General features: G+C 51.8%; 2 protein-coding genes across 10 annotated transcripts in view; one reads left to right on the forward strand and one right to left on the reverse strand.

Annotated features, from left to right (window-relative positions):
• FKRP (fukutin related protein) lies at positions 1–10,213 on the reverse strand. 4 transcript variants are annotated; one of them, XM_048833519.2, is made up of 4 exons: positions 10,145–10,213; positions 7,263–7,397; positions 6,540–6,577; positions 1–2,219 (listed from the first exon to the last, which is right to left on the reverse strand). In XM_048833519.2, the coding sequence occupies exon 4, from the start codon at positions 2,079–2,081 to the stop codon at positions 573–575; it is 1,509 nt and encodes a 502-aa protein (XP_048689476.2). In that variant the 5' UTR covers positions 2,082–2,219; positions 6,540–6,577; positions 7,263–7,397; positions 10,145–10,213; the 3' UTR covers positions 1–572. The 4 variants fall into 4 exon arrangements, with proteins under 4 accessions (XP_048689476.2, XP_048689477.2, XP_048689475.2 ...); XM_048833520.2 differs by lacking the exon at positions 10,145–10,213 and adding an exon at positions 9,728–9,822; XM_048833518.2 differs by lacking the exon at positions 10,145–10,213 and adding an exon at positions 9,618–9,751.
• STRN4 (striatin 4) overlaps positions 9,840–21,456 on the forward strand; it is a 27,542-nt gene continuing 15,925 nt past the window's right edge. For 5 of the 6 annotated variants that reach the window (XR_012665819.1, XM_048833511.2, XM_048833514.2 and 2 more), the window contains exons 1-5: positions 9,840–10,079; positions 17,654–17,757; positions 18,503–18,576; positions 18,875–18,953; positions 20,968–21,168. Coding sequence is in view for 5 of the 6 variants with exons in the window: in XM_048833511.2 (XP_048689468.2) it covers positions 9,840–10,079; positions 17,654–17,757; positions 18,503–18,576; positions 18,875–18,953; positions 20,968–21,168 (698 nt within the window). In the remaining variant the exon portion in view is untranslated. Of the gene's footprint in view, positions 10,080–16,696; positions 17,127–17,653; positions 17,758–18,502; positions 18,577–18,874; positions 18,954–20,967; positions 21,169–21,456 lie in introns of those variants that run through there. The other variant, XM_048833516.2, reaches the window with a different exon arrangement.

Raw genomic sequence — 21,456 nt, forward strand, 5'->3', positions numbered from 1 at the left:
GAGTGTTAATGGGGAATTTTTAAGTAATCAATATAATTAATACACAATCAATAGGTCAGGCTAAATAGTTTGAGCTCCTGGAGTCTGTCACTGTAAGGCAGGTTTTCTAATCTCGTAATCATTCTTGTGGCTCTCTGAACCCTCTCCAGTTTATCAACATCCTTCCTGAATTGTGGGTACCAGAACCGGACCCAGGATCCCAGCAGCAGTTGCACCAAATGCCAAATCCAGAGGAGAAATAACCTCTCTGCTCCTACTCGAGAGTCCTCTGTTGATGCATCCCAGGATCGCATTAGCCCTAGTGACCAAGCCATCGCTCTGGGAGCTCATGTTCAGCTGATTATCTGCCCCCGCCACCGAAAATCTTTTTCAGAGTCTCCTGGCTTCAGTGGGCCGTACCAGCAGCAGTGGGCAGACAGCTGCCCTAGCAGCAGCATGGTTCATACCAGAATGACTCCCTTCCGTTGGCATCAGGGATATGTTCAGAAGGAGAGAGGGATCCCTGCTCCCTGGGCCTCAGAGTCTGATGCTCTCTTGGGCTCCAATGCAGAGGCAGAAGCCAGAGTCCTTGCTTATTTCTCCTTATCCAGCTTCTTCAGTGCTGGGTTTGGATACTCTGGATTCTCGATCACACCTGCGCCGAACTTCAGCTCCAAAAAACTCCGGTAGTTGTTGGGTGCCAGAGCTGTGAAGCCAGCAAATGGCAGGGGTAACAGGGGCTTGAGGAAGTGCTCCGGGAACTCCACATCCTGCCGATGGTCCATCCACGTGTCCTTGGTCATCAGCCCATTCTTGGGGTAGAAGGGCCAGAGGTCAACGTGCAGGTGGTTGTGCTCGCTGTATTGCACACGGTAGAAGTCGCCCTCGATGGCCTTCTCCCAGACAAAGCCCTTCTCATCCACGATGGAGCCAGACTCTACGTTCCTGAGGAGGTCGCAGTTGGGAATGTCCTCCAGGTATATCCCTAGATCCACGTCATAATCCCATGGGATGATGTCCTGATGTCGGGCAGCCCCTAGGAGCGTCCCGCCTTCCAGCCAGTACCGAACTCCAGACGTCTCCAAGACGTTGATGACATACTTTGCCGTCTCCCTCAGGGCCTGTAGACAGCAAGGCGGGGTCCAGCGGTTCTGATAGAGATATTCCGGCGTATCATCATGGACGGTGCTGAAGCAACGCGGCGTCTCTTTGCTGCACCCAAACCACTGCTGCTTCCCATCCTCCAGGAGAACCCGCTTGATGCCGAAGTCTCGGAAGAGCTGCAGCCGGCTGGCTTTGGCGCGGTTCTCTGCCTTCCATTGGTTGTGCGAGGAGCTGAGCAGAGGCTGGTGGGCTGAGGAGAAGGAGACATCAAGGATTCGGACCGTCCAGCCCCGCAGCGATGTCTGGATGAAGAGGGAGGTCAGCAGGGGCTTGGCCAAGGGAGTGGAAAGGTTGAAGAGATCCTTTGTGCGCAGCAGAATCACGGCGTCTCCCTTCAGGGCTGTGCAGACCCTGGTGGAAGGCGATACACTGTATTCAGCAGTCCACTTTCTAAGGCTGACCTTCACGTTCAAGCACTGGAGGGGAGCGAGGGACTGCACGGGTGCTGCCACCATTTGAACTCTGCCCTGGTTGGCTTTGAACTCTTCTAACATACGATCCAGCTGCCTTGTGGAATCAACCTTGACCCCATCAGGCACCAGGGCCACATACTCCGTCTTCACGTACATCTCAGGCCTGGACACATGGGCAGACTGGTCAGGGGCTGGCTTGAGGATCACGAGTTGGACGTTGGGAGCATCCGGTAATACAAGCGGAGGGTACGGCAAGGTATCTGCTGCTACCATGACTGGCTGCTCCGGCTTCTGCTTCAGGAAGGACTTCACCACACCAGGGACGTAGTTCTCAAAGTCCTCGAACTCCCTGATGATGACAGTCACCCCGAGCTTCTGGGAGACAGGCAGCAGCCGGGAGCTAGGCTGGACGTGGTCTCTGTGTCTGTGCAACATCCGCTGCTGCAGCCTCGAGACGTAGTACAGTATCAGTAGATTGATGACAATCGCAAGTGCTAGGACCCCCTGACAGAACGTGATGCGCATCTTGCCAGGCAGCTGGGTCTGTTCACCTGGGGAACGATGTTATGTGGCTGTGGTCTCTGCATGGGGCAGCCAGAGGCATTTGCTTCCCCAGGAGGCTCTGGGCTCATCCATCCCAACTCAGCTGACTTGCTGGTCACCCTGGAAAGAAATGCAGATGGAGTTTGAGTGCCAGGGATGTTTGCGACTGAGGAAAGCCTGCGTCCACGGCTCAGGGGCTGTCTCCCCAATCCTACAATTGGAGCAGGGGCTACTAGACAGATATACTAGATGGAAAAAAGGGTTTAAAATAAATGGTCCGATTAAAGAAAGATGCTCCCCCCAGCTGATTGCCATAAGAAACACAGTCCCCTGATTCTTCAGGTTCACCTAAGGCCTCCCCTAAATTAAATCTCTCCACTGTCCCTCATTGACACAGCATGGTCTAGTGGGTAGAGAAGGGGCCAGGGACTCAGAACTCCTATATTCTGTTCCCATCTCTGCCGCTGAACCACTGTACAGCCTTAGACAAGTGACTGCCGCTCCGTGCTTCAGTTTCCCCAGTCAGGAGCAGAACCCGGAATAGGCTGTAGGAGTCCTGTCTCTCAGTTCCTCCCTCAAAAGTGGTGTTCAGATTCCAGTCTGAGCCTCCCTCACCCAGCCTGTTTGAAGTCTGTGTTTACTGGCTGGTTATCAGCACAGCTCAACCACTGAGCAAAGCCAGCCAGTCAGCGCAGGTTGGAACTGGCTGACCGAACTGCTACTCCCAAAGGAGCTGCAGCCAGTGGAGAGGACAGATCTCAGTATTGTAGGCATGTCTGAGCTCGGGATTGCTCCTAAGGGACTTGGGGTTTCCGTCTTGCTGGGAAAACAGGAGCAAGGAGACCATCTGAAAGTTCTGAATTAGTGCACACGGCTTCTCAACCTACATTAACTGCTAAAGTTCCCAGAACAAGAGATGCGCCATGACGAGGGGGCTGCTTTATTTAATCTTGTTTGTATCAAGCTGGCTCATTACCCCAGAGCAGTGGTTCCCAAACTTTAACAGCCGGCGAACCCCTTTCACTAAATTGTGAAATCTCGTGAACCCCCTCCTAAAAATGAATATTTCCAGGGATTTAAGTTTAAATTTCTTCCGCACTCCGCGGGGCTCCAGCTGCTGGACCCCATTGACCGCCCTGGTCAACTGAGCTCCACTGAGCTTGGGCTGCAGGTCCCGCTGACTGCCGGGGCTCGGGCTGCCAGCCCCACGCGGAGTGCTGGGGTTCAGGCTGCTGGCTCCCTTGCTGACAGGGACAGGGGCAGGGCTTGGGCTGCCAGCCCCAACTGCCCGGCCTGCCAGCCCCAACTGTCCGGCCCTGCTCTCCCTGGGGCTCGGGCTGCCAGCCCCGCGTGGAGTGCTGGGGTTTGGACTGCTGGCTCCCCTGCTGATGGGGACAGGGATCGGGCTGCCAGCCCCAACTGCCCGGCCCCACTCTCCCTGGGGCTCAGGCTGTCTGCCCTGCAACCCGGTCCCACCTGCTGCCTCCAATGCCCAGGGTCCTCTGGCTGCCATGAGTGAAATTTTTCTGGTGAACCCCCTGTAATGTTCTGCGAACCCCAGTTTGGGAACCACTGCCCCAGAGGGATCAAGGCCTCCGTTTAAGCACTAATTTCTCTGCAAACCCACCTTCCCCTCATGGGGAAGGGGTGGGGAACCCAGAGCACGGCACCCTGCACAACAAGAACCCAGTCATCTAGGAAAAGAAAACCCACCTGCCCTCCTAACCTAGGGGCACTGTTACAGGCAGGCCTGATGAAAGAAATTTGGGGACCTGGTACATCATGTTCGCTGAGGCCCCACCTCCTCCCATGTCACTTTATTTACACAGATGTTTGGGGGGATCCCCCTGAGCTTGAGTCCCTGGTACAGCTGTCCACCCTTTCCCTCCCTCTCTCACCAGCCCTGGGAATACCGCTTAGCACTGTAAGGAGCCCGTCTGTCAGCAACACACCCTGCATCCCAGGAGAGCTCTGTTCATGCAACTATAGCCACATACCGTGCACCTTTAATCACCAGGATCTCCCTCCCAGGTCGCAAGAGACGACCCCCGAAGCTAAGACCCAGATCTGAACTCTCCTAAAGTTTGGAGGTGTCTCATTCGGGGGTTCTGGTCTGAGCTCAAGTCTAATCTAACACGATGCTCTCAGCAAATGGCAGCTGCTCTTCTCCGATCCCATTGGACAAGATACAGGGTCAAGCAGTTAAAGCTCTGAATGCGACCCACTGTGATAGATAGAGCCTGGGGTGGAAACATCCTCCAGATTCTACATCAGAAATCACTATTTTTGTGGGACTTTTGAGGAAACAGTGTTCTGTGCTCCCTCTGCTGGCTGGCTCCCTCTGCTGAGCTGCAGCATCCAAGTAATCAACATTGTCCCCCAGAGCTGTGCACGTTCCTAGTGATAACGATGCTCAAACAAGGAAGCCAAGCAGACAGATTTGCTTTGTTGCCTTGGAGTTTAAGAGCCCACAATGCACTCATTTTCCTTTAGCTAAAGCTACTCTCCCCCCAGCAGGTCAACGAGTTCCTGGAGCAGCAACATGGTTTAAAGCGGAGCAAGCCCTGCAGTGCCTCATTGTGCTGCCTCAACGCTGCTCCCACTTCAAGTTGCAGGAACTTAGGAACCAAACCTAGAAAGAGGCAATGTCACACAGCGATTCCATCCGGGAAGTTGGAAGTCAGTCCTGGACTGGGTGTGTGGCTAAGTGGTCAGAGCAGGGTGTCCTCCTGCATCCCATTCCCACCTCTGCCACTTATTCACTGTGTGACCTTAGACATAACACCTGAGCTGTCTGCACCTGTCTCCCTAGCTATGAAATGCAGGTATCTTTATCTCCCTACTTCTTTTGGGAGATTCAGCTAGGAGAGGTCTGCACTAGCAACATTTGCCAGTATAGTAATGTGGGTTGGGGGGTGATTTTTTTGATGACATTTCCATGCTGGCAAAAGCCATCAGGTAGACACAGTCATGCTGGTATCGCTTATTTAGCTCAGGGAACTGGCATAATCTATGCCAGCAAAAGCACTTTTTTTACCAGCATAAGATGCACCCATGGATGAAAAGGCCAGAAGGGACTGTTGTGATCATCAAGTCTGACCTCTAGCTATGCCAGCAAACCTTTTCCAGTGCAGATCTGGCCTTAGTTGAAGTGTGTAAAGCACTTGGAGTTCCTCAAGCAGAGGGTGCTGGAAAAGAGCAAACTATTATTCATTAGTACTAAACCAGACTCCTTTCTGCCTGGGACTGCAACGGCCTAGCCTGGGAAACAGTGTTCTGCCACAGTGACCAGCCCAGTTTTAAGCTGTTAAAACTGTAAATTGCAGACGAAAATTAAAAGAGGAGGCAGCAGTGTCACTTGAAAGATGAACTGCCCTCAGAATTAAAAACATCTCTGTGGCTTTGTCTACACTACACAGCTTTTAGAAACACGGGCAGTGTAAACGCTGTTTGTCGGTACAAAGTACTTCCTACTGCTACAAGCAGGATTCACCGTGTTGACAGGAGAGTGCTCCTGCTGACAACAAGCTGTTTACACTGCAACTTGCCATGGAAAAACTTTTGTCTTGGGGTGGGGGGGGCTTTTAGAAGCACCTGTGAATGACAAAAGTTTGTTCACTTGGCAGTGTAGACAAAGCCTAAGCTTCCCCAAGGAGGCTGAAGCTGAGTTTTCTCCGCATGCAAAGGAAGCCTGGTCTCAGGAAAGCTTTTCCACTAGCAGGCTTCTTGCATTGTTAAGCCAGGGCTCTGTAGCTGTTTCGTCTGTAGCTGTTTTGTCGCTTACAATCTTGTCAGCATGGGTTTAGTTTTTTTAATCACTTGTTTATAAGCACCACAGGCCTTAGTCTCCTCCCCTGCTGCTCTGCGGGACTGAAAGGGAACCTGTGTCAAGCAGCATTTAAGACGATGGGTTTAGATAAGCTTGAAGTCATTAAAAAGCGATTGTATTAATCTCTGCTCCATTCCCAATGTGTGTGTGTGGGGGGGAAATCTATGTAAAATTGAAAAGGACAAAGCTATATTAAAAGGTACTTAATAATCCCTTGCCCTGCTCTAGCACCTTCCATGCATGGTTCTTAAAAGACGGTTAATAAACTAAGCTCCGCAATCTGCCTGGGAGAGAGGCATTGTTATCCCCACTTAAACGGCGGCACACAGATGGGAACTGATTTGCCAGTGTGAGTCAGTAGCAGAGTTGGGAATAGTGGAACCCAGGAGTCCTGACTCCCTGGCCTGTTTTTTAGTCCCCATTCCCCAAGCTTCTAAGAAGATATCTCAAAGCAGTGCACTCAAGCTGACACTGTCCCCTCCTATAGACACCAGAACACCTCTGACACCTTTAAAAACATCCTACCCCACAATGGTCCAAGAAGAGACAGGGTGAGAGTGAGAGGCTAGACAGAGTCCAGATGAAATGTGATTTACAGGAGGCATATTTACCTGCCATTCTCTTCCAAGGACATCTGAGAAAGGGGACTCTGAAAGGAGAAATCAAACAGGTCAGATTAATTAAGACCTCGAAAGTATTTCACCAGCCCTGATTTTTTTTTTTTTTTAATGCTGTTTCCTTTCAGACAAAGGAATCAGGAAGTGGAACAGAAACAGAAAGTTGGTCTGGACCAGAACCTCAGACCCAACCCTCCCTACCTTCTGGAGCCAAACTTTATATGGATAATAAGAATGTTCATAGTTACGTTAGAAAGGCTAAAAAGGGATATAATGTAGTGTATTACTTCTATATATTATATGTATAATCTCATATATATAAAAAGGATATAAACCGCATTGCTTCTGGGCAGACACGAACCTTTCACTAATGGGGGGGGTGAGGAAGAAATTTCTCCTCTATGGTTAGGCTATTCCTCAAGTGTCTACTAAAGTGTTTTGCCCTTTCCTCTAAAGCAGATGGTACCGCCCACTCTTGGAAACAAGGTACTGGACAAGAGGGATCCAATCCTCAGAGTTTCCAGAAGAAATCAGCTGGAATTTTATTAGTATATAGCATTAAATGCTGGCCTGTGTGAAATGAGTTTGGGAGGGCTCAGTCCAACTCCCAGTGGATGTATGTTCACATTCAAAAATCAACAATCATCCATCCCTATTGGCACTAATTGTCTGCCAGGTGGGAAGCCGCAGCAGAGACCTGAGCAAGCCCCGTCTTACCTCTAAACTGGGTCCCTCCAGGGAAGGGAGAAGGCACCCAGTGTAGTGCGTTTTGAGGGAGTTGGTTCTCTAGTTGCCTGTGCTGTACTCATGGGGATGTCTCCGGGGTTGTCAATCTGGCCCCTTTCACCAGTACTAGAAGTAAAAGAAGCATAAAATGATTGACAGGAAAATAACCTTTGTTGTTGCCTGGGACCCCTGCAACAAGTATGTGCGGTGGACCCGTGGGATCGGTTGATGCTACGCACGGCTCATGCGGCGCCTCATGGTCTCGGACACCATCCAATAGTCCAGGGACATCTACATCGAACACATCCCCAGCCACCGACAGTACCAAGATCCCCAGCCACCGACAGTACCATGAGCCAGAACAACATCGTGCATCAACTACGAGAAAGGGACCAAGAGACTTTTTCCATTGGACCATATGAACTGAAACCATAAACTCACTGAACATGAGTAGCCACTCATTATTCTCCACACCTGAACATAGCTCATATCTCAATGTCTGTACTTTGACCTGTTAACCTTTTACTCCCCATCGGGGATATTGCAGATTATGTATTCCTTACACCACCCAATCCTAAACCAAACTTCACACCACTTGATAATCTGCACGTTATTCCCGGATAACCAGAAACTTCTACGCTTAAACTCTGTACCATTTTTTTTTAATTTTAACATCATCTTAATAAAAGTACTTGATAAAGCAAAGTTTGCAGCTAAGTGTGACATCAACGAGCACTCCAGAATGTGTATTTCTGGCTCCAGTCTCCTTTCCCAGCTCCTTGTCAAAATATTTCTGCTGCCCCTTGCTCAGTCATACAAGAGGAGTCAAGCAAAACCATTAGACTCTATGACTGCTGTTACAAACAGCTCCCCGACAGTTTTGACCACAACCTCTCCACCTGCCTAGGTTCTACCAGGAGACAAAAGCCCCAAGTAAGAATTCCACACATATCACAATGCACAACGCCATAAAGCATGGGGGGGATTCAATCAACAACCATTGTTTGTAGGCTTCTGAGTCAGTGTTCTGTTCCTTCCAGCAACATGCCTGGGGCCTTGGATTTCAATGGTCTTGAAAGGTCTGTCTCTATTTTACCCCAAAATGGCCATCTTTCTAGACTGTCAACAAGATGCCTGAGCTTTTCCACTCACCTATATCTTCCTCCTCCTAGTTTCTGGCTTTTGAGAAGAAGAAAAGGTTGACATTACATTATACATTTTTAACTCAGGGAAATGACTGATGCTTGAATGTAAGTGAATTTGTGTAAGAGTGGGGCCCAAGGACATCTGGACAGAGTCCCATCTCTCTGCTTCCTCTATGTCTATTCCACCCCAATTTCACAGCGCTTCTGGACTTGGCTCCTTTGCCACAGCCAAAAATCTCAAGATTTCTGGAGGCAGCCCTGTGAGTCCTCCTAGGTAAGACAGGTAAAGCACACTGATAAACCTGAATACCAACCGGTGGTGGATTTGGGGTAAGGCAGGCAATTGCCCTAGATAAGGAAGTAGATGGGGAAAGGAGATGGTGACCACCCTGAATAGCTGAGAGGAAGGGACAGTGACTGCTCTGAATAGGGGCTGGTATGGAGCTAAGGCGACAGACCAAATGTTCCAGCATCATGGCTGGGGAGATGAGGCAGGCTTTGATTTGTCCTCATCCAAACCAGACTGGAATCTCAGCTCTGTGCTAAGAAGGGATCTGCCCTGGGGGGGGGGGGGGGGGGGGGGAGAAAAGTACTTTGTGGGGTGGGGGGGGAGGACTGATCTGGAAAGGAGCTGGCCTGTCAATGGGGTGGCCTGTGCAGTCCTGGGTGGAGGTGGGACTGTGCTTACAGTGGTGAAGAGCCTGTTGCCAGGGGAACCTCCACCTGCTTGCTCTGGGTGGATAAGAAGCCTGTCCTGAGGGAGCCTGATCGAGACCCTCATTGAAATGGGAACCTCTCCCTGTCTGCTCGGGACAGGGGAGAGAAGTGACCCTATTCTAGGGGGAACTTGGTTGGGGTCCCCAGTGTAATGAGAATCCATCTCAGCCTCTTCTGAGTGGGGGGTGAAGCAAGTCAGGGGGGGCGGGGGCGTGAGGTCTGGTGGGGGGGTGTGTGAGGTCTGCCATGGGAACCCCTCCCTGGATGCTTTGGGTTTCTGGATGTGTGTGGGGGCGGAGGGGGATGTTCCCTGGGAACTGCTCCCTCCCTGCTCTGGGGGGGATAAAGCAGGCCTGTAGGGAGCAGGTGTTACCATGGGAATCCTTCTCCTTGCTGGGGGAACAGTACGGGGCTGAAGCAGGCCTACCCTGGGGGGGCCTGTTGCCATGGGAACCTCCCGCTCAAGGGGGAGCAGCAGGCCTACCTGGAGGGGCCCGTTGCCATAGGAACCCCCTGCTCAGGGGGGGAAGCAGGCCGGCCCTGGGGGCCCTGTTGCCATGGGAACCCACCGCTCGGGGGAAGCAGCAGGCCTACCTGGAGGGGCCCGTTGCCATGGGAACCCCTCCCTGCCCCCGTCCCGCGGCGCGGGCCCCATTTCCTGGCGGAGCACAATCTGGCAGGAAGTGCCCCCCCCGCACGGCTCCCTATGTGGCAGCCGCCGGGATCCATGATGGAGGCTGAGCGGGTGCTGGTGCGGGCCCAGCAGGCCTCGGGCCCGGCGGGGGCAGAGCCGCCACCACCCCCGCCGCAGGCCCCGGGCCGGGCGGCCGCGGGGGCCGGGCCCGGCGAGCTCAGCCTGCCCGGCATCCTGCACTACATCCAGCACGAGTGGGCCCGCTTCGAGGCCGAGAAGAGCCGCTGGGAGGCCGAGCGGGCCGAGCTGCAGGTGCCGGGGGCGGCGGCAGCGGGCCGGGCCGGGGCGCGGGGAGCCGCGGGCGGGCGAGGGGTTACCGGGGCCACCGCTGCCTCCGCCGCTGCCGCCATCTTGGAGGGAAATGGCCGACGGGACCCCGGGGGGGGGGTCAGAGAGCCCCCCCAGGATCGGGGACCCCCCTGTGGGTCGGGGCGGGGGAGTGTCAGCGCCCCCCCCCAGGATCGGGGACCTCCCCCGTGGGTCGGGGATTCCCCCCCCCCCCAGGGGGCAGGGGCTTAGACCTTGGGAGAGACCAGGGGGTTGAAGGGAGAAATTGGGGTGAGAGATTAGAGGGGGGTGGTGAGTGGGGGAGGTATTGTGGTCCCTCCCCCACAAAAAAAAATTGGGGACCCTTTATTTGCGACTTGGGATGGTGGCTGTTGCTGTCCAAGAAGGCTTGAGGAGGCTTGGGGCGAGCGTGAGGGGTGGGGTACGTGGCTGTCGCCTCCCCGTAGCACCAGGGGAAGGAGCGAATGACTTGGGGCAAATGCAGCCGTCCCCCTCCAATAGGAAGTTGAGGGGGACCATGGGGGAGGAACACAGCTGTCGTTCCTGCCATAGCAACCAGTGAAGGAGTTGGGATGAGCTTTTGGGGGGGAGGAAATGCAGTTGTCAACCCCGTAGCAACTCCCAATAGAGTTGGGGTGAATGTTGGGGCAGGGGCCAGGGGCCAGGAAATGTCTGCTGCTGCCCAAGAGGGAGGTGAGGTGATGAGGGGGGAAATGTATCTCGCCTTCCAATAGGGACCAGGGAAGGAATTGGGGTGAGGGCATGTGGGGAGACATGCATCTGTCAACCCCATAGCAACTAGGGAGGGAGTTGTTGGCGGGGGCACAGCCAACATCCAGTCCAGTAGTGGGAGAGGAGAGAATTGAGGTGGGACACCTAATAGAGACCATGGAGGTGGTCACTTCTCTGAATAGCCTCCATGGGTCTGGTCAAGAGGAGCTGCTCCCCGGTTGTTGGTGTTTGGAGCAAAGGGAATGTCGCTTTCCTGAGGTATTGTTTAAGGAGCAGGGGACAGTGATCTCCCTTAATATGGCATGAAGACCTGCAGGGCTGTTCTCCCTGAGTAGCTCTAGGGCTGGAATTGGGATGGGAGGAGATGGCAACCTCTCAGAACAACAGTGCTGACAGTGCCCAGGGATGGAAATTTCTCTGAGTAGTGACTAGGGCTGTTAAGTGCATTAACTTCTCTGAATAGCCACAGCCAGCGGATCTGGGGTTAGTAATTTGGGTGAATTCACTTCCACAGAGTTGGAGGGATGAATTGTTTGGGATGGAAATAGGTGCTGAAGATGTCAAGGGAATGCCCTGTCCCAAACAGCAGCTCAGGTATAGAGAATTCTCCTTCCCGAATACCAGTGGAGAAGGGCGGTGAGCTGAGGACCTTTGAGATCCTTGGCAAAGGGTGTCTGAGTGACTCATCAGTGCCTGGGTGAGAGAGTTACTATCCCCTTGAACGTTTATGGGTTTATAGGTCACAGGAGAGAGGCAAACAAAATAGACCAGTTCTCATTGACTTCACTTTGTTGCTCTGCTCGCACATGGAGAACAGGTGAAGAGCAGTAGCTTATCACATGCCAGGCCAGAAGGCCTTGATGCCAGCCTCTAGCACGTGTGCTGGATGCTGCAGGATGTAAGGCATCCCTAGAAAGTGTCTCAGATTTCCAGATCCTCATAGCTGGAGTGGACATGAGGCATAAACTGCTTTCTGGTGTGCGTGCTTGTATATATGACTTATAGCTGGTCTGTGTAACATGGGGAATTGAAGTGGGCCAAGCAGCAGGGTTTGATGTGAGCAGGGGGGTGAAAGGCAATGGATGGGACAGAGCTGCAGGTATCTAGGCAAGGGAATATGCAGGGATTGAGAGACTGAATCTGGCTGGAGAGTTTAATGAGATCGAGGTGCTAGGGGAACAGTGAGAGAGCTTTAATCTGCAGGGTGAGGCTGAGGAGTGTTGTGTAGGAGGGGTTATGAGTGGAACAGGAAAAAGGCCATAGAGAATTGCTTATAAAATCAAGGGTGTGTCCAGCGGCACAGGTGGGAGTGTAGCAGATTGGATGAGGCCTTGGTGGGAGGGAAGAGAATCATGTGAGTCAGCAGCAGCAGTAGTATGGAGGAAGAGAAACTGATCAAGAAGAGGAAGCTGGAAGAGGAAGGTGGGGCGGGGCGGGGCTTTCAGAAGATAATTAGGATGCAGTCTTGGCTGTGACTCTGATGCCAGCTCCATAGCCCAAACAATGAGATTCTCAAGGAGGAGGTACCCTGGGGGTAGGCTGCCTGTGCTTGACACTTCTCTAGTGCTGTCTTTGTAAACATTAACTCATTAAGCCTGGTAACTTCCCCATGAGACTGTGCCAATATTCTCTGATTGGGAAACTGAGGCACGGAGATGGGAAGTGACTTGACTCCTCTGTACTTGTGGGTGCTGTCAGAGCCATGATTAGAAATTGGGATTTTCTGGCTCCCAGTCCTGTGCGGAGACCACTTGACCCTATCTCATTCTCAAGCAAGAAAAGGCCAGGGGAGCATTGCTTGGTCTCAGTAATTCCATGGATATCAGTGTCAGGGATGAGGAGGGATTTGCTGTCTGAGGGAGCTGATGATAACATTTACCCAGGAGAGTGGTTAATGGCTGAAGAATGATGGAAAGAAGATTGGGAGACTTCTCTTGGAGGTAACAAGGTCATGTGTTGGGGAGAATGCTTTGGGATAGTCTTTGGGAGATATTAGCTGGTTTAATATGCTGATACTCTAACTTCCCTGCAGCTGCTTAGAATTTGGATTCGTCCAGCCAGCTCTGACCTCAGCCTTTCCTGTTTGGGAGGGAGAGAGAGAATTACCATGAGGCTAGGAAGCAAGCAATGCATTCTGAAGCCAGCCGGAAGTTAACCAACCGCAGCAAATGTGCATCGCTGTTGAAGGGAGCGGGGATGTGGCTGAAAAGCAAAGTGGAGGAGAGAAACCCCACCACAAATCCTCTTGCCCACCCACATTTCATAACTGTGGGTAGAGAGCACTGTGGCACAGGAGCACTTAAAAATGCCATCAGAGTTCGGCCTCTGGATCTGTAAGCATCATGGGAGCATCCTTGTGGCAACTTGGACTCTAGGGGAGAAGGAAGGAGCCAGGAAGAGCATGATGAGGAGCAGTGGAAGAGGGTATATGAAAGTAGCTGCAAGGATGGTCCAATGGCTAGAGCACTAGCCAGGGCTGTGGGAGACCTGGGTTCAATTCCTGCGCCACCCCAAACATCCTGTGTGAACCTAGGCACGTCACTTTGCTTCTCTGTGTTTCAGTTCCACATCTGTAAAATGGGCCTAATAGCACTACCCTACCTCAAAGGTAAAGACTGTGTGGCACTCAGATAGTATGGTGATGCGGGCCAGATAAATATTCAAAATAGCATGGCAATTCATATGAAAAGTCCCTCAAACAATATTAATTGCATCACTTCAGCTTGTGCCTCGCTTATGCATCCTTGAGGAGACAGATTTAGCTAGTGATCATTCATTGCTAGGTGGGTTTCACCTGCGTTCTCATGCACCAGCATAGCTGGTGCGTGAATTGGCCACTCAATGGTGTATGTGGTGGCATTTGCAAAGAAACCTTTGCATAACAGAGCTTCTGGATTGTTTCCCAAGGAAGGTTGCAACTTCCGGCCTTCCTGCAGACCTCATTTGCTAACTGTAGCACAGGCCTATCCGTGCTTCAGCGCAATTTTCTATTGCCCCACTAAAGGCACCCATTTGAATGCTGTATGTTTACGTTGGCCCTGCTGTTCCTAGGAAAGGACATATTACAAAACATAAACCCATGGCTTATAAACAAAACATAAACCCATGGGCATGGCTTAAGACTTTCTGTTTCAAAGATTGCATACTAAAAGTCCTACCAAAAGGCCCATTGCTTTCTGCCTATCTAGTTTCCCACATTCCTGGTGGAAATTCCAAGGTGTGTGTTGTCAGAGAGAGCAGTTAGCTTGTGATACTGCTGTACTTTTATCTCCACTCAAACCTTTCATAGCAGACACACAAAATGGGACATACAGGTGAACAGGGGTTAGGCTGTTTGGGATCTTAATTGAAAGGCCTGTATGGAAATTATCAGTTGATTGAGTTTAGACTTCACCTTGCAATTCCTTGGCTTTCTACAGGGCTAGGTAAAACTATAGTATTCTTCACTTTTTTCCTTAACTCCATTTTATCAACTTTTTTTTTCTTTCTTAACCAGGGAACTTCCTTATTTTCATCTGACAAGTAAAGTACTGATCCCCTTCCTATATGGAATTATGTATTCTACACCAGGCACTCAAAGTACACTGTAGCCTTGGTTACCTGCATGATGTTTAGCATACCTTGATGTCATCTTCGTTAGAACTGTACTGCTGTTTCTTCAAAGCTTCAGCCTTTTAAAAAAATGGTTTAAGCTGGCCTGTGTGCCTGTGGACTCCAAGAAGTCTTTGTAGGAATCTGAGAATCTGAACGTTTTGCCTCTGTAAAATCTTTCAACCCAGTAAGATCTGTGAAGTATTTTAAGCAGTCCCTAGGGGTCACAGGCTCCTTGGGAGTGATAGCATTAACCTGCAAGATGGTTTGTGGGGTCGAGTGTGATGGGCCAAGAATCCTTGTCTCGATCCAGCAAACTCTGTGACTTTTATGCTTCCCCAGAGCTCAGATAGGGTTAAGCAGGCCCAGAAGTTATAGTGTTAAGTTAGGTTCCCTAGGAGTTGCTGTGAGAAGTGGAAGCTCTTTAGGAATGAGTGTGCTGGCACACATGGACGGTGTTCCTTGACCCAGTCTCTGAGCAGTGGTTAGCACAGTCCTTTTCCATCTGCAAAGTCCTCTTTCCCCACCCCCCACCTCTAGTGAGGTTGGTCGGTATCATTATCCACACTGTACAGAGTGGGAAACTGAGGCACCGAAATGGGAAGGGCCTTGCTGAAGTCCCTGTGAGTCAGTGGCAGAGCCAGGAGGAGAACTTCAGATTCCTCGACTCCTAGTCCTGTGTTCGTTTCCACTCGACCAGAGTTTGCCAGCCTTCGCAAGCTGGCAATCCCTTATTTGAAGTTAAAATTTTTTGCCACCCCCTTCCGCTTACTATAAAAGTAAGAGTAAAAGAAGATATTGGTACTAAGCCCAAGTAATTAATATGTGTGTGTGTGTCAACAGCTTGGCCGAGAACACATGACCTTGAAGGGCCAGAGGATGTGGGAAGTGGGGTAGCGAGATCTTTTTTGCTTTAGAGCATAATAAAAATTTCAACGCATCACAATCCTCCCCATTTCCCCCTCCTGGGGCTTGTGGCTTTGAGAACCACTGCACTAGATTGTGGTACTCAAAGGTAAGTTAGGTTTGCAAAGTGAATTCTAGTCTTGATCCTTGCACAGTGATCTGGTATGCAAAGGCAGGCTGAGTTGGGCTAGATCAATTCTTGTAGCCAGAGAGGGCTCCAGGTTCATCTGAGCAGGTACATAACCCGCAGGAAAGAGGGGTTGTGGAGGAGATGGGAATGATCCCTACACAGATGACAACAGTACTCCTTTGGGGTTCCACTCTGCTACCCTAGAGCGTTAGGCACAAGTAGCTGATGTTTAGAAGCTCAGAAAGCTGGGCATGTGCCATGAGTCAAATGATTGGAAATGAATCTGTAAGGGGTGCTTAGCATCACTGTTTGCTGGGACAGGGTTTGACTGACGGGAGCATGTCGGACCGGAAATCTGGCTAATAAGCAGAAAATCTGTGTTAATAGACTGGTGGTTGGGGGTGGGGGGTTTAAGAAGGTGTCAGCTGGCGGATGGTGGAGCCAGCTCGCAATCTCGCCTTAGGAGCTGGCAGGCAGTTTGGCATATGGTGCAGATTCCCGTGGCTTAAGCCAACAGACGGTCCTTAAGTGATAGAAATGTTTTGTGATTGGGTTAAATTGCCTGTAGAAGGGTGAGAAAATACACACACTAGCTCAGTCCAGAGTGGAGCAGTCTCTCAAATGCAATGGAGCATGAGGAGGGGAGTGAGCTCCTTGCGGGCAGGTCTGCACTTAGCTAGATCGCTGCTGTGTGAAAGAGAGAGAGGAGGGAGGTGTTGTGGATGCCTTGCAGTGCCTTGGGCTGAGTCTGCTCCAGAATTAGCTGCCTAATGCCACTGAAGTCCGAGATGCACCTGCAGGAAAATTGGCCTGTTTTTATCAGAGTTTTGGCAATGGCATCGGAGGGGAAGGATAGTTTTGTGGTTAGGGCAAGGGAGCTGGAAGTCGGGAATCCTGGGTTCTGTTCCCGCCTTTGGGAGGGGAGTGGGGTTGAGAGTCAGGATGTCTGGATTCTGTGCCCCCCTCTGGATGGGGAGTGGGGTCTGGTGGGTTAGAGAAGTGGGGCTGAGAGTTGGGATTCCTGGGTTCTACTCCCACTTCAGCATTTAGGCAACTCCGACTAGTAGAAAACACCCTGGCATGTCTCCTCAGCAACACAGGCTGCTGGAGCACATCAGACCTGTCCTCTGCTCTCTATACTGGCTTCTCATAGAAAGACCTGTCCTCTGCTCTCTATACTGGCTTCTCATAGAATATCGAATCAAGTTCAAAGTCTTGGTCCTTATCTTCAAAATGCTGCATGGCCTGGGCCCAACATATCTAAAAGGTCATCTAAAGCTCCGGGAAAGAGTGTGGTCAACAGCTCTGCTCCTCTGGCCCAATGGACTCTCAACAATCAGAGTAAAGCTAGTCCATGCGGAAGACAGAGCCGTCTCTGGGGGTGGTCTGAGACTGTAGACCGAACTGCCGCAGGAACTAAGGACTATCGTAAACCTCACCACCTTCCACTCCAACTGCAAGGGACATTTCTTTGACCTGCCTTCTGTAAAAATACAGCAACAAGTACCTGTATATTAAAAGAAAAAAAGACACCCCTATCAAAACCAGACAGGCCACGGCACGGTGCTTCTCCCTCTGAGGAGAGGAGGAGAGACCAGCACAGGACAGATGTGTAGTCATGGTGTGCTGCTGGAAGGCTCTCAGATCCTATGGTGATAAGCGTGGTTAAAATCTTCTATAGAATAGACCAGAGTGGGGGCTAGTGGTTAGAGGGGTGGGGGAGCTGGGAATGAGGAGTCTTGTTTTCAATTTGAGACTCTGCTCCTGCTTTTCTATCTATGGGATTCTGGGCAGGTCACTGCACCTCTTGGTAAATCTGTAAAATGGAGAATAATGGCTCTGACTCTCCCCAGGGAGCTGTGAGGCATCCTGTGTTACGGGGAGGTGATTTGCTTTCAGATCCTCAGATAAAAGTGGCTGAATAAATTAGTGCCTGCGCCCTGCACTGATTGGGAATGTTAGCAATGTACACAAGCAACTGGGCTGGTATAACTGGCATTGTTTTTGGGTTCTGCTGGAATAAGTAAAAAAATAATCATTTCTAGCACTTCCTGTATGGGGCTCTCCAAGCATGGTAGGGCAGGCAGGGGGTGAGGGCAGCATGGGTGTGAGCCAACAACCTGCGCTCCAAGCCCTTCTGGGACCTGACTGACCTCGGGCTTGGTTCTTGTTCCTACAGGCCCAAGTGGCATTTCTGCAGGGAGAGAGGAAGGGCCAAGAGAACCTCAAGACAGACCTGGTGCGCAGGATAAAGATGTTGGAGTATGCCTTAAAGCAAGAGAGGTAAGAAATGCGGCAGCTAGAGGAGGTGGGAACGCCCGGGAAGGCTGTGGCGTTGAGGACTGGGCTGGCCTGCTTGTCACTCTCCACATTTCGGGGGATCTTTGGAAACTCCCCCTCCCAGGCAGACTCCCCCAGCTTCGTTTTCTCCAGCAGCAGAACAGGTGCGGGGCCCTTCGCTCTCGGAGAGGGTCCTGTAGTCTGTTAGGTCATCTGGGTTTGGACATGAAAGTCTCAGCCATTAGTTGTGATCCCTTGAAATCTACTGCCATCTCATGAGTCCACCTGAAAGGGTTTCTGAACGGTGATGGGTGCATGGCCAGCCCCCTATCCTCCTGCCACCCTCCCCCAACTCATATCATGCTGGGGTGTTACTGGCTCCTGGGTACAGCCTAGGGAATCATGAAGGGGCCAGACTATGGTCGGTGTCTGACTCTGGTCTGGAAGGATGTGCTGGTCTAGTGGTTAGACTAGATGAGAGCGGAGAAGCATGTTGAGTTATGATTCCTGGGTTCAATTCCAAGTTCCAAGGGGAAGGATTGCCAGGTGTTTAGAGCAGGGGTATACAGGGAGTCAGGACCTCCTGCTCTCCATTCTGAGGAGTGGGTGGAGCAGACTTACTGTACAACCATAGGCACGTTGCTGCACTTCTCTGTGCCTCAGTTTCCCCTTCTATAATATGGGAATCGTGCGTTGCCTCAGTTGCTTTAGGTTCACATCAAACTTCGCTTTTCCATGTTCGTTCAAGGTCAAAATACCACAAGCTGAAGTTTGGAACTGAACCGAACCAAGGGGAGAAGAGAGCGGATCTGTCAGAACCAGGTATTGTACCATGCGAGTGCACTCATACCCACAGTGTCCTATATGTTCTGCCCAGTCCCCTGCTCATGGATATCGACGTGATTTCTGTGATTGCATATAGCTGGGATGTGGGATGCTATGGGCTTGTGACCTCAGGGTTAGATTCTTCCCAAAGGTTAGCCTAGCACTGACAGGTGAGGGCTTGAGTTTGAGGCTGGTCCAGGGATGTGGGTGGCTTACTGAAAAGCTGGAGCTGAAGCCAGAATGGGTTCCCCATGGCGGGTATGCGTCACTGACACTTTCTTTACTGTCCTCTCAGTTTCCAATGGCCCAGCGGAAACAACTTCACTGGAAAGCAACCCACTGGTGTGGAAGGAAGGGCGCCAGCTGCTCCGGCAGTGAGTATGTAGAGCCTCCTGGGAGGGGCCAAGGCTCAGGAGCTGAGCCCCCAGGGGAAAGTGGGAGAATGGGGAGCTGTGTGATGGGACAGGGGAAGGAGGAGTTGGATGAGCCCCTAGGATGATTCTCCAGGTGAGATTTACTTTGATTGTAGCTCTTAGAAGAACTTACCACAGGAGCATGAATCCCAGTGTCCTGGCCTGTTCCATACTGGACAATTCCACTCTGCCTCTTTGAATTTCCCCGGTTTGTTTCAGTTGGGTATGACAGCATTGGTATGTGCTGTTAAACACCTGCTGTATTCCAGCCCAGAGGCAATTGCATTTCAGGGGGAGGGGGAGGGGATTTTCCTTTGAATATTGTCAGTACGTGTCCATGCCTTTTGGAATATGCCTGCGCTGTGCACCGTTTGCAAAGCCCTGACCGTCGGGGCCCCATAGACTTAACCTCTAACTATTCCAGGTGCGATTGATAACAGAGGTGTGCCCTGCCCCCCGCCCACTCCTGCTGTCGAAGCAGCAAATGGGAGTATTCTCATCTCTGCCCTAGTTGGTGTTATGTGACATTTCTATTGCTCTAGCCCCTAGGGTCTGTCTACACTGCAGTTCGGAGGCATGACTGTAGCAGGTGTAGACTTACCCGGGCTAGTTCGAGTACCCCAACAGCAGTGAAGCCTCCCCAGGACAGGCAGTGGCCACTAGAGTGTGTACCCAGGCGGGCAGGGCTAGCCCACGCAGCCGCCCATGCCGCTGTGACTTCGCTGCTATTGTTACTTGAGATAGCATTGATCTGGCTCATCGGCTAAAGGAGCTGGGTTGTCACAACCAGCTCTTAGAACAGCGTTGGCAGGTGCTGATCCATGAGGAGCAATTCCTATAGATTACCAATAGCCAGAAATAATAGCTTAGAGGGCTGTGCGGGCACCACACATAACAGCTTAGAGGGCTGTGCAGGGCGATTGGTTTAAGTTTGGTTCTCTAGGAATTGGCGCCACTCAGGTTACAGTTTTGTTTTATTTTTGCTCTCTGAAATACACAAGGATGCAAAATGCCCTGCCCAGACTTTGGGCTCCCTAGTGCTCCTGACAAAGCATAGAACCTAAATACTACATGTCCTTATCGACTCTGAAGGCTTTTGGGTGCTCCCTTTGCAGCTGCCAGGGCATGGGGCACAATTCCACAGCAAGCTGAAAATACCCTGCAGTAAAGCATGGGGGGAGGACCCCTCTTTATATGACCTCACCTGGACTAAACCAGAGCTCTAGCCCAAGCCCCTCAACAGTCAAAACTTCCCAGTTGAGGGCGTTGGTGCAGGGTGGATCTGTCCTGACAGTGCAACAAACACTCCCTTTGCAGGTGAGGAATTTGTCATTGCTCCATATGTAGCTTGGGTGGTAAGTTCGGGCGCCATGTGGACCCCATGCACTAGTGTCCCAGTCCTCCAGCCGTCAGCTTAGTAACATTAACCCCATGTGTACCGGGTGGGAACCGAGATGCTGAGAATGCAAGTGACTTGCCCGAGGTCACCCAGCAAGCCTGTGGCCGCGCTAAGGGGATAGAACCCAGTTCTCTTGACTCCCAGCCCTGTGCCTTACCCACAGGCCCACGCTTCCTCTCTGCAGCTATGTTCCCTTTAATGTGGCATCTGCCCTGTGGCTGGGAGAGCCACCACCCTCTGAGGATCAAAAGCCGCTGGCAGCGTGGAGAGCTGTCTCATGCTGCACCCTCCTCCAGAGAGGGACTCCTTGGGGATCTGCCTGGGCCTCCCTCATTTTCCCCCTAAGTCTGTGCAGCCTTCTTGACGTCACGGACAAAATGAGGGAGCGCACAGGACTGCAAGGGGGAAGTTCTCAGGTCTGCTTTGCTGACTTGGAGTAGTCCCTTTCCCATGCCAGCTCTGGAGAGATTGCTGACCCGCCATGTCTCTAAAGTGCGTGGAGATCCGCAGACGGAGAGTGTTATGTTGTCCTGCCCTGGACCCTAGCTCTCAACTCGCCTTTCTCCCTCATCGCAGGTACCTGGAAGAAGTGGGCTACACAGACACCATCCTGGACATGCGTTCCAAGCGAGTGCGCTCCCTGCTGGGCCGCTGCTCTGTGGAGCTGAACGGCACCGTTGAGCCCAGCGACTTGGGGCTGGGTCCTGCTCCGGGGCCCCCTGGGCTGAACGGGGGCGAGTCGTTGCTTGTCAAACAGATCGAGGAACAGATTAAAAGGTGAGGGGGCAGCCCTCTGTCCTGGCCATACATCTTGCCCCCCTCCTGTAGGGGGCATCGCTGTTCTATGCCTCCTCTTGAGTTATATCGGGGGCTGCGTGCTTGTCTTTGCTGGGGATTCTCACAGGCTGCTGCATGGATGGGGTTTGGCTGCTACGGGAGGGGGTGCTCTGCGAGATGGATGGATGGGGATCCTGCTGGCAGAGGAGGGGGGTTCCAGCCTGGGGTGTCTCATGGGGCAGGGTAGGTTTCTGCTGGATGAGGGGGGTTCTGGCTGGTGGGGGAAGC

Source organism: Caretta caretta, chromosome 23 (genome assembly GCF_965140235.1).
Source record: "Caretta caretta isolate rCarCar2 chromosome 23, rCarCar1.hap1, whole genome shotgun sequence".
Lineage (NCBI taxonomy): Eukaryota > Metazoa > Chordata > Testudines > Cheloniidae > Caretta > Caretta caretta.